Raw genomic sequence first — 12,216 nt, 5'->3', positions numbered from 1 at the left:
GCCACCTCCCAAGGGCCCAGGCTTCCCTGGAGCAGCTAACTTCTGCCTCCTGCAGCCTCTTCCAGACCTCAGAGCCACTGCGGAGGGCAGGTGAGGGTGAGGCCAGCTGCGGTTGGGCCCCGGGGGGAGAGCAGAGCCAACTTCTGGTGGGAGGGGGGCAAGGCCCAGGGAGCCGAGGAAGAGACAGGGAGCCTGGGGCTGGGAGTGAGCGCCCAACTAGAGTAGCCAAGCATTCCGGCCTGGCCAGAGGTTGTCTAGCCATCAGACCCCAGAGGACAGTGTGTGGGGTTAAGACCAGGGGCCGAGGAGCCAGGTACCCCGGGCCTGAGGCCTGGCTCTGCCACTTATTATGGGCCAACCCTTTATCACTTGGAATCTCAGGTTCCGGGCTATACAACGGGGAGTTCATAACACGGTGTGGGGAAGGGGACCTGAGACACAGGGCACAGGAGATGAATGACGACAGTGACTAGTCCCTTCTTCATTCCGAGGTGTGGGTGTGGGGGTGGGGGCAGCCTGGGGGCCTGGGGGCTCTGGACTGCTCCCTCTCTGTGCTTCCTCCCAGGTCCCCCGGGGCCCTGCCCCGCAGCACCATGATGGGGAAACTCCCCCTGGGGGTTGTCTCCCCTTATGTGAAGATGAGCTCGGGGGGCTGCACGGACCCCCTGAAGTTCTACGCCACCAGCTACTGCATAGCCTATGGTGAGGGCAACCTTGGTGCAGGACCCGCCCCCAGGACACAACAGGCAGGACGGGGGAGGCTCTCCTGCTGGGACAGAAGCGGCTCCTCTGGCTTGTCATACACTCGGGGTGACCCCAGCCTACTGAGCCGACGGGTCCCCCGAGCCCCACGTGGACCGGGTGCACCCCCGTACTGTCAGCTGGCCCCGCCCTGTAGTCCCTGCCCACAAACCCATCCTGTGATCCTGCCGCACGGACCTGGTGTCCGTCCTGGCGACTCTGTCCCTTCGGCCAGAGTCCCGAAAGGCTGAGTTTTTTTTTTTTCTCTCACCTCTGTTCCTGCCCCTGGCTTCCTGCCTTCTCCATGGTGGGGGGGGGGGGTGCGGCCCTGGGCCCTGGGGGGATGCTGGCCCTGCCCGGAAGCCCGCCCTCTGCTCTCCCACTCCCCTGACCTTGGGTCCTGCCTCGCGGCTTCCCTTCTGGCAGGTCAGGAGGAGTTCAAGCCCCGCGTGGGCAGTCACAGAGGCACCGGCTACAAATCCAATTACCGGCCTATGGTCTCAAGCCAAGCCAACCTCAATGCCCTGGACCATCCAGCCATGGGGTATGGTCTGTAGGCCCCCTCTCACCCCCGGCCTGCTGGGCCTCGGCTCTCACGGACATCCACACACGGGGGCCCTGAGCCTTGCCTGCCTAGGTCTGGGGCCCTGGGGCACTCAGAGCGTGGCGCCTCGCCACGGGCCCAAGGGACTTCAGAGGCACCTGTGGGAGGTTTGAGGGAGGCAGGAGGCTTCTGGACAGGAGCACTGCAGGCCCTGGTGGTGAGAGCTCCCACTCCACCCTCAGGGAACGAGTCCAGGACAATTTCCAGACAGTAACCAGTCAGAGTTACCGCCCCCTGGTGGTGTCCGATGGCACAAACCCAGTGCCCGGCAACTTGTACCAGACCGACTCTGGCTACTCTCTGGAGAAGGCCAGTTTGGTACCCACCACCAAGGAGGTCAGTGCTGGGCTAGGGCCAGGAGAAAGGGGAGCCCTAGGGTGGGGTCGGGGTGGAAGAAGGGCTAGGGGTGGGAAGAGCGGGGATTCCTCCAGCAGGATGGGACCACCCTGCCGAGGACTGGTCAAGGCTGAGGAGTCTAGGTGTAAAGGGGCCACAGTGTAGGCTGGGGTCCACTCACCTTCATCACCTTTTCCCTCATCTATGTCCCCAGCATCCCCACCCCCTCCACCTCCACCCCGGTGCCTGTCTCTAGTCCCATTCCCTCCCACCCCAGCCCCAGCCCCAGCCCCAGCCCCACGGTCTCCGCCATCCCAGCCACCTCTCCAAGCTCACATCACCATCCCCACCATCCATGTCACGTTCACTTTTGTCATCATCATCCTCGTCTTCTTCACGTCTGTCTTTGTCACCACCAGCATTCTCATCATCAACGTGCCCACCAGATACTCACTCACTCACTCATTCATTCATTCATCCACTCGCTCATTCAACTAGTGTTCGGAACATCTACATCTGAAGGTGATAAATGCTGGGGGAAACCTACAACGGGGCAGGGGCAGGGGGTGGGGCAGAAGTGAAGGGGTTACAACTGCAAATCGGAAGGGTCAAAGAAGGTTGCTATGGAAACATTAGACAAAGACCTGAGGGAGGTTAGCGTCTGCCTCAACTGCAGCAACGTGAGGGGGGAGTGTGCCAGGCCACGGGAGAGCCAGCGCAAAGGCCCAGGGGCAGGCTGTGGGACGGAGAGTCTGACGTGAGGAGGGACAGAAGAAGGCAAGTGCTGAGAGGCGTGGGGTGGGCTGCCGTCAGGATGGGGGAGTCCACTCCGGGTATGCTGTGAATACTCGGGGCCCTGAACAGAGGAGGGAGGGATAGAACCCGGCCTCGTGGCAAAGGGACCCCTTAGGCTGCTGCGCAGATGCTCTATAGGGGTCAAGGGCAGAATCAGAGTCAGGAAGCGACAGCCAACCCCTCACCAGATGGGTCATTGGTGGCTCCCTCCTCCCAGGTCAGAAAGGTCCACTTTGACACCCAGGACTACGGGCCCCACTCCATCACGGGGCTGGAGCCCAGGCATGTGCCCCTCCTCTACCAGCAGCAGAGAAAGGGCTCGCTGGAGTGGGAGAACGCCGGCTACGTGAGTGGGTGGGCCCCAAGGTGGGCTGTGGGCGGGGCCGAGGGGGCTCCTTCTCCTCCCTCGGCACTGAGGCACTCAGGGAGCTGACTAAATGTAGACTCAGGGCACCCAGAAACGCTGGGGTGAGCGAGGGGTTTGATATTTCCAAGGAGGCCTCAAACGGGTCCTTATGCGTATCTTAGGATTTAACACCCAGGCCCCCCACTCCCCCTGCCCCAGCCAGACACCTTGAATCCAGGCATCAAACTGTGATGTGAGCACCCATTTTCTTCCTTCGGTCTCTCTCCTCTCCTTGGGCCCCTCCTGGTCTGGGTCCTGGGGGCTCCAGGCCCCGGTGCTCATTACTGGGAGTCCGGTGTGGGCTGAGACTTAGTTTTCAGGGCTGGGGGAGAACGGTGCCCCGATGAGCTTCTGGCCCTGGGGTACCCGATCAGACAGCGGTTTGTGCCAGGGGTGTCGTCCTGGCCCTCGGGTCTCAGAACATGCCACACAGGTGTGCTCAGAGCACAGCCTCCAAAGAGCCGCCACTGCCCCAGGGTCGCCCTCCAGCCCCGGCCTGCCTGTGTCCCCCATTGCCCCACCCTCTGCGTTCCAGGGGCCGCGCTTCATGACGTCTGAGTACAACTCCAAGTATCTCAAGGAGCCTTCAAGCCAGCCAGGTGGGAGCTTGTCTGAGCTCATGCCTCCCTTCCGCTGGACCTCCCTACCCCTGGCCCCAGGAGAGACCCCTGGGGGGGCGGAGCTGGCATTGCACCAAGGAGCACCAGGGGGAGGAAAAAGAACATACAGGCATCATGGGGGAACTGTCTCCCCGGGCTGACCCTAGCTAGTGCCTTAAGTCTGCCAAACCTTGTCGCACAGCTCACTCACCATGCAGGGCCCACTGGCCTCCGGCCCTGTCCTTCCTTCTGCTCCCCTCTCCTTCGCTGCCCCGCATTCCGGATTCCTCCAGGTGCCCACGGTCCCGGAGGTTCAGGCCTCCAGACCCTCGGAGACGGCTCCTTCCCCACCCGCTGGGGCTCTGAGCCTCTGGAGGTCACGCGGGCGGGGGCCGGTGGCCAGGGAGCACAGGGGGGCTGTCTTTTGCAGATCTCTTGCAGCAGAAGTCTATTGGTGCCAAAGAGGAGTCCAGCTTCACCAAGGAAGCCAGCAAGAACCCCATCGTCTTCCAGCCGCCCTCTCAGGCCCTCCCTGGGGATCCTGTGAGTAAGGCTGGGCTCCGCGAGAATCTCAGGGAGACTGAAGCCCTCCGGTCTGGGAGTTTCTGGCTTTAAAAACAAAAACCAAAAACAAAACAAAACAAAAAAAGTGAGTTGCAGAACCTTTTGTTTAAACACAAGAGCAAAGAACGTGGGCAAAAAAAAAAATCATGGTCCAATGCACCCACTTCACGGATGAGAAGCCTGAGGTCTGAAGCAGAGAAGCTGCGTAGCCAAGGTCACTCGGCATTCGGGCAGGACCCCTGTCGACCGGTGCCACGGCCTCCTCTCCATTCTCCCCAAACCCATCCCTTTCTCCGGGCACCCCCGCGGCGCCCCTGTGTGCGGAGCCCTCCCCTGCACCCGGGGTGGGGGGGTGGCAGCTGTCTCTGTCGGGCTGACGCTCCTCTGCCCACCTCTTCCCAGGTCCTCGTTCCTGGCCAGAGTGTCAGCAAGTCCGACTTTGTCCCCATGGCCTACCCTCGTGTAAGCGCAGCCGCAGCCAGGGGAGGGATGCCTGTCCCACCTGGGGTGGGGGGGACCCTGGGAGGCAGTGAGGACCGTGCGCTGAAGGGCACAGCGGGGGCCACGCTCGGGTCCCAGCGGCTGCTTCGCTGTCTCAGGGGCACGAGCTGCTGCCCCAGATGGCCAGAGGCTCCGAGCGGGAGACGGGCTTCAGCCGAGTGAATGAGAGGACTCTCAACCCCCGAGTAAGTGGCCCTGGGGCGGCCTGGGAGAAGGAACACTCAGAGGGGAGGAGGCGGGGCTTCTGGGACTGGGGCGGGCCCTGCAGCCTGGGAAGAATCAGGGTATTTGGACTCCCTGGGGAGGGTGAGGGCCGAGTGGCTGGAAGGGAGGGAGTGTTGGACACTGAATTTGGCGTGGTGGAGGGGCTGGTGGGGCTGGGGGTCTGGAGTAGGCTGCGGCTGCACCAGCCTCTGTCTGACCACCTGCTCTCCTTCCCTGCTGCCTCAGCCTGGCTGCCCAGCCACCCATCTCGTGGTTCTGTCCCCTGCAGGCGTGCCCTCCCAGCCCAGAACCCAGAAGCATGAGCCACTGGCAATTCCAGCACCCCCAGCGGATACAACAGACAAATGTCGCCCTGCCCGGCCGGGAGATGGTGGGGAACAAGGTGAGGGCGGCGGTATCCACCCCCCACCTCCCATCCCTACCCCCTCCTGACCCGGCAGGTCCCCTCTGTCTACCCCTGCATTGCAGGAGCCCACGGGGTACAGCCTCAACAACCCCGGCTACGTCCGGAGCCCCTGCGAGCCGAACATGGATGCTCACTACCTGACCACCTACAACCAAGGGTGAGCCCCTGTCCTGCCCCAATGTGGGTCTGCGACGCTGATACTGTGGACTGGGGGACGGAGGCTGGGACAGGCAGCGAGCTCACAGGCTGCGAGGAAGGCCCGCCCCCTGCTGGATTCCAGGAGAGGCTGCCGAGGTGGGCAGAGGCCGGCTGCCCGCCCACAGCCCCTCCTGTGCTGCAGGTACTTGGACAACACCCCCAAGGGGCTAGAGCGAGAAGGCTGGGCTCGAGGCAGCATCCAGCCGCAGAAGCCTGGAGGCTACGCCCTCAACCAGCCGGTCACCAGCCTGGCAGCGCCCCCCAACCCCATGGAGAGCCCGAGGCACCTCCACCCCCACGTGGGAAGGTAGCGTGCCCTCTTCCCCTCCCTGCCTCCCTTCCTCCCTCCTGCTTGTCCTTGGCTGGCTCTAGGCCTTTCCCCAGCCTCTCCTCCCTCCCTCCGTCTGTCTGTCCTTCCGAGAGGCCTCTGTCCTTTCTGGCTCGTTCGTTGCTTCTCCTGCCCACATGGCTCCACCCGCCCCCTGGCGGCCAGGGCCGGCTCTGCACCTGCTCTCCACCGGGGTGAGCAGAGGGTGGTGGCGGAGGGTGGGGGAGAGGGACGCACAGCTGAACGGGCTGTGGTTGTGTGGTTGTGCCTCACTCGGACATCTTCCTGCTCAACTCAGTTCCTCAGAAACTACGTTCATGCCGACCAGGGCCCCGAGCCGGCAGGCCGGGCATGTCTGTGGCTCAGCTGCTGTGGCAGAGCGCTGGCCCCTCCAGGCTCGCTGCCGCACCCCTCCCTCATCACGGCCCCTTTCTCCCTGCAGAACCCTGGTTTCAACGGACCCCTACTACCGCCCCCTGCCTTACAGCGGCCACTTCAACGCACCCCACTGAGCCTGAGGTCTGGGTAAGGGCTGGGGGGCCCCACCGCAGCTGCGCCCCCTCTGGGAGTGGCTATGGAGGGCCAGCCTCACATGGATGCTCACAGCATCCATCCCTGCCAATCCCTGAATGGAGGAAGCCCTGCCGGTGGACCCCAGCCCCAGAGTTCGGGGTGGGTGAGTGCCCAGAACCACCCGGGGCCCCTCAGACCTTGTCTTCATGTCCCCACAGGTCCGCCATCCCAATGGGACGGGAGCCGGCTACTGTCCTCATCCCCTCTCCAGTGCCCTGGGGCCTTCCCCGGCCACTTTCCTAGTGAAATAAAGAGCAGAGGAGCAGTGTGGTGCGTCCATGGCTGTCGGGGGTAGCTGGGGAAGGGGGGTGAGAGTGGGGCGGGGTGGAGCGGGGAGGCCCGGTGACTCACTGTGACACTGTAGACAAGGCACTCCACTCTTGAGACCCAGCTTTGACTCCAGTCAAGGGGTCCGCTGTGGGCTGTGCTAAGTGCTAGGTCAAGTGTGGAGGGGAGGAGGCCCCGGGGAGGGGGCTTATGGGCCAGGGAGGAGGGGGAGGCAGAAGGGGGGGGGGCGTTGAGAGCCTCAGATACCTGGTCTGTGAAACAGGTGGGGGGTCAGGACAGGACTTCCAGGCCCTTCTGGGTCCCATACTGGATGGTTTAAAGGAGAGGGGAGGACAGGGTGGGCAGGAGGAGTCCCAGAGATCTCTCTGCAGAGACGGACGGAGGCGGGTCCATGCTGGATGGACATGTGGACACAGGGGCATTGGGGCTGCCCGCAAAGGCCGGTGCCTTGGTGCAAACCCCTCGTGAGAACTGCAAGAAGGCACCCCCAGGCGGCTGCCCGACCCCAGGGGGCCCGTGAGGCGGAGTCTGGGCTGCCACCCAGCGCCTGCCAGCCGCCCGGGTGCGTTTGTGCCGTGCACACCTCTCCAGCTGTGGGCTGTGGCCCTGTTGGCAGCAGCTCCTTATTTTATAAGCGAGGAAGCTGGACCAGAGAGGGTCCATGAGCTGCTCAGGGTCACACAGGAAAGGACAGTGGCAGCCCTGCGTTGAGGATGTCCCCTGCTCCTTACAGGCCAGGCCAGCATGCAGAGGGGTGACTCGGTGTCTGGCAGCTGCTCCCCCTCCCCTGCCCAGCAGCAGGCCCGAGACGGGGGCACACAGCAAGGGTGGCTGAAGGGAGGGCATCCCCGTGGGAAGGAGGGTTGGCCCAGAGCAGCTCTGCTGGCCCCACGGCCTGGCTGTACCCAGCAGCCTTGAGTAGCAGGCCTGGGTGCTGTCCGGGGCCTGGCTGGAGCCCTCAGCGGCCTGTGGATGTCTCCAGCGGGCTCCAGCGCTGGAGGACAGGAGGAGGGGACACAGTTTCTCAGCTACAAACCCTGCCAGACCCAGGACCCAGTGACAGCCCACAGACTGTGGTGGTCCCCAACATTAGGGGTGAGTCACCAAACTAGAGATTTGCCCCCTGGGAAACCCCTCCCACCCACCGGCACGCACACGCACCGAAGCACACACACACGCAAGATGCACACAGATCCCAGAAGACACGCACAACAAACACGTACGGATACAAAACCCCCAGCAGACAAGTATGCGTAGACTCACTACCAACCACACGTGGAAACATATGGAAACACAAAACAAGCATGCACATAAACACAGCTCTTCACATGAATGCCCACGGTGCTTCTACATACATGCATGCATGCATGTGCACAGAGATGCAGGCAGACCTACAGACATATCGACCACACAGGCCAGACACAGACGTACAAACACAGATGGATAGATGCCCCCAACCCCACTCCACTTTTCCATTTCCTGTCCCCCCCTCGGTGTCTTCTTACAGCTTGTCTTTCCTGCTCAGCCACCCCCAACGCCCGCCCTGCCTCTGGCTCAACAGAGATACGGTGTCGGTGTCGTGGACACTGGAGCCTGGGCACAGCCTCTCTCTGTTGCCTCCCCCTCCCCCCTCATCCTGCACCCAGTCTCCAGGCCGTGTGAGCTGGGGCTGCATTGTGGTTTCCTGAGCTGGAGCTGTGGACCGCGCCCTCCAAGGGGAGGGTGCCGAGCTGTCCCCTGTGACCCCTTCGCCCCTGCCTTCTCCCCTGCAGCCTCTCTCCAGCCGGCCCAGCCCAGCCTCCCTGGGAGGACCCCTCCCTGGGCCCCAGCCCGAGGGCCTGCGTGAGGATAGGGAGGCCCAGGGAGAGGGTTGGCAGGAAGGGGATCTAGGAGGGGCCAAGGCTAGGCCTGGGTGGTTCTGGAGCCTCCACCTGGTGCAGGGCCTGGATGTCCCCTCTCCCAGATGAGACGGACGTGGGGAGGTGGAGGGACTGCCCCCAGGTCACACAGCCAGTAAGGACCGTAGGTGCGGGCCTGGCCTGCTGGTGAGGGTCGGAGGGGCAGCCCAGAGTGGCCGTAGCCTGGTGGGAGCTGGAGTAGACCCCCAAGTCACACCTGGCTTCCTGGCCTTTGCCCACCCACCAGGTTACTCGGGGCAGGTCCCTTGTGGCAGACCGTGAATTAAATGGGCGAGGGAGGCAAGATTGCGGACAAGGACACAGAGGAGGGGCCAGCCCAAGGCTTGGCCCGAGACGGGGGCACACAGCAAGGGTGGCTAAAGGGAGGGCATCCCCGTGGGAAGGAGGGTTGGCCCTGTCAGACATGCTGAGGGGCCATTCTCTGTCCCCTCCTTGATGTTGAAGCTCAGCTGGGCACAGGCCACATTTGTCCTGTTCACAGCAAAAGCTCTGAAGCCCAGGACAGCGCCTGGCACCCCTGTAGCTGCTCAGTAAATATCAGATAGATGAGGAAACGAATGAACGAATGGATGGATGGATGGATGCTGACTGCCAGCAGGGGCACCAGATGTGGGCTTCCCCCTGTCACTCGCCCTGGCCCCAGGATGTCAGTCACTCAGCCCCCTGCACCTGGCAGGCCCTACTGTGCCTCCCCTCACCTGGAAGCCATGTCTGTGGCCCCTCGGAGCGGCCCTGATTTGCCCACCAGGCTGCCCCCTCTTTCTCGGTGCGTGGCCCTTGTTCTCCTGCACACTGTGTCAGCTTCTGACCAATCCCAGCCAGGCTCCCCTGTAGTGACCCCAGGGCCTCACATCCCAACCTCGACCCCCGGCCGGCCCCAAAGCTGCCATCAGGTCAGTGCTGAGCAGTCCTCCGTGTCGCCAGGCAGCAGGGGTGGACACTTCCCACCCTGTGGCTGCGAAGGTTGCCGAAACTCCGTTGAAGGGGCGGACCTTGGCCACGTCCCTCTTGCTCTGGGCTGCTGGTGAATGCGGGGGCTGACCATGTGGCTTCATTGGGGGTGGGGGGCACCCGTCCCCTTGCCCCTCTGAGGCTTGAGTCTCCTCTCTGGCTCGGGCCAGCATCAGACCCTGGCTCTGGACCCTTTCCTCGCCAGGCCCAGGCTGTCAGCAGAGTGGAGCTGTCCAGGCCAGGTTCGAATCTCAGCTCCTCACACCGCAGGCTGCCTCGGCCGCCCGAGCGTCCTGAGTGGCAGTTAACAGCAGGACCGCCATCGTGGGCTAAATGAGAAGATGTATCAAGCACTTAGCACACACAGGTGGTAGCTGCCTTGCTGCTGGAGCAGAGGAGACAGGAGCCTAGGCAGGAAGAGGGACTTGAGCAAGGGCATATGGCAGGGCGTCATAGGGTCTGGCTTTTGTCCCCTCCTGCTTGGACCTGGACAGGGCCCCTTAGGCCTCTTCTCTGGGAGCAGGACCCCTGTTGTCTGGGAGGGCATGGTGGGGGGTGGTCCACCTGCACGTCCTCCTGTGGAGGCCTAGGCTGCCTCCCTGAGGCCAGCTGCCGCCAGGACCTCTTGGCAGCTGCCTGCCCCTCCCCTCACCTGCAAACCCGGCTTCGTGTGTGTGTGTGTGTGTGTGTGTGCGTTCAGGTGAGTCACTCCTTCCAGCGGGTGCCGATTGTGGCTGCTGTCAAAAGCTTCCTGCCCCCTCCCCGCCAGGGACGTTCTAGAAACCGATCCAAGGTCTACAGTGGTGATGATTAACCTTTATTAAGCCCCCACAGCCTGCTGGGTGCTGGAAATGTTCCGTGGGCTTCGTCTTTTCAGCAAGAACACAGAGAGACCTCCCTCTGGGGGAAGTTTGGGGACACAGGTGGGCGCCGCACTGACGCCACGGCCGTGGGGGCGTGGAGCCCCGAGGGCTGATGGAACAACAGGATCGGGACAGGCCCCGGGTGCCGCACGACGGGGCGCCCCTCCTGACGCACATGGACACATGTGAGGCTGCTGCTTGTCATCGCGAGGTGGCAGCTGATGTTGGCAGGTGCCATCTGGCTTGGGTCACACGGTGACAGTCTCCAGCGCAAAGGCTTGACAGCGGGCCAGCTGGGAAAAGGCATCTGTCCCTGGGAACTGGGGGCCAGGGGGTGGCGGGAAGCCCTGCGTGGGGAGCTGCGGAAGGGCGGGCGCGCCCCACGCAGACAGATGGAGGGCCTGAAACTCGGCGTCTGATAGCCGGTCTCCTCCCTGACCATCTGGAGGGCCACCCATTCCCGCGGAAATGTTCCTCAAGCAGGAGAACATGCGAGGACACGGGAGGAATCAGACTCAGGAGCCCCCCACCCCCACCCCACCGATGCCACCCAGTGCCGATACTTCTTGCTTCTCAAGATGTTGTTACTGCAGACAGGACTCTGCCAAGAGCGTTGTTTGAGTTGTAAAACGTTACCCTGGAAGGAACTTTGGGAGAACCCAGCTCAACCTGAGCCAGAGACGTGGAGCAGCTTCCCCAAGCAACCTGGCTTAGTGCGCACGCTCCGGCCTCTCTGCTCTGAGTACAGGTCCTTCCCAGCACATCACTGAGCTGGGGGCCTCGGGGTGGGGTGGGGCGTGGGCAGAAGTGAGGCCCGGAAGCTTCCTGGGAGAGCTAGCTGAAGTCTGGCCGTGAAATCTGGCAGAGATCTTTGCAAGCTACAGAAACCAACTTCGGCTCATTTAAGCAGAAGATGGATTCACTGGAAGGGTTTTGGGGATCACAGAACCTTCAGGTGGGCCTGAGAACGAAGCTGAGACCCTACGCAGCCGAGAACCTGGGCGTCCGTCCGTCCGTCCACCCTCAGAAGGGACGCTACCTGGTTCCTGCTGCTCTGCATTTCTCATTGCCAGTGCAACACCAGGGGTGGGTGCTTCTGATGGGGGGCTTCCAGGTCACACACGTCTGGATTCAACTTGCAAAGGAAGCTGGGGAGGTGAGTTTCCAGCTTTTTCAGCTTCCACACCAGGACACGTGGGTTCTGTTTTGCACGGCGGTTGGAATTCCCCCGCATAGAATGCTGGGTGGCCCCCAGCATTCAAATGTCCTTCACGTTCCCTTCACCAGCAGGGAACCAGTGCTGGTGGAGCACTGCCTCTGTGCCAGCACCTTGCACACCAGCTAGGGATGTGCTGGCCCTTTGGAAGGGACGTTGGGAAGGATGCCCTTCCTCGGCTGCCCTAATGCTACACCCATCTGCAAGGCCCCTCATGCCAACAGAGACCCCCGGGCATGGTTCCGTCACGCATTGCACCCCCCGCGCAGCTGTGTGCTTGGCAGGTGCGGCTTTCACAGGCTCGGAGGCGCTCAGAAACGCCCCTTGGTGTCTCTGTTAACGGAACTGAACAAAGACGTCCATCTAGTTGCTTCCGGTCCCACTCAGGCCCCTTCGAATGTGACTTTGTCCATCCAGTCAGGGCAGGAATTCCGCTGCTCCTCCTTTCCATGCTCTGTTCCCGGGACGGTGCACATGTTCGCGGAGCCTGCTGTTGGAGGAGAGGCAGCCACCCACGCGCGCTCCCCTGAGTGTGTGACCTCCGAGGGCTGCCACCATCCGTGTCTGTCCTTCCTGCACCTGCGCGGAAGCAGCGGTGGTGCTCTGACCTCTGCTTGCCAGGGTCACGCATGCACCCCTTCAGCTGCCTCACCTGGACCACTCGTGCAGCCCCTCCAGGTCCACCAGCCTGCTCTCAGCCACA

The 12,216-nt window shown here is 62.8% G+C and overlaps 1 protein-coding gene across 1 annotated transcript; it reads left to right on the top strand.

The window, feature by feature from the left end:
* Positions 1-593: 593 nt before the first annotated feature.
* Positions 594-6,215, top strand: PPP1R32 (protein phosphatase 1 regulatory subunit 32). The gene is made up of 12 exons (XM_045855421.1): positions 594-702; positions 1,168-1,285; positions 1,528-1,681; positions 2,694-2,822; positions 3,418-3,481; positions 3,912-4,024; positions 4,448-4,507; positions 4,645-4,731; positions 5,040-5,153; positions 5,240-5,334; positions 5,518-5,682; positions 6,146-6,215. Exons 1-12 carry the CDS (start codon positions 594-596, stop codon positions 6,213-6,215), a joined length of 1,278 nt encoding a protein of 425 aa, XP_045711377.1.
* The last annotated feature ends 6,001 nt before the right edge of the window (positions 6,216-12,216 follow it).

The sequence above is a fragment of the Phyllostomus hastatus genome, unplaced genomic scaffold (genome assembly GCF_019186645.2).
Source record: "Phyllostomus hastatus isolate PE091 unplaced genomic scaffold, TTU_PhHast_1.1 phas_scaffold_11, whole genome shotgun sequence".
NCBI classification, from domain to species: domain Eukaryota; kingdom Metazoa; phylum Chordata; class Mammalia; order Chiroptera; family Phyllostomidae; genus Phyllostomus; species Phyllostomus hastatus.
This window is presented reverse-complemented; position numbering and strand designations above follow the sequence as displayed.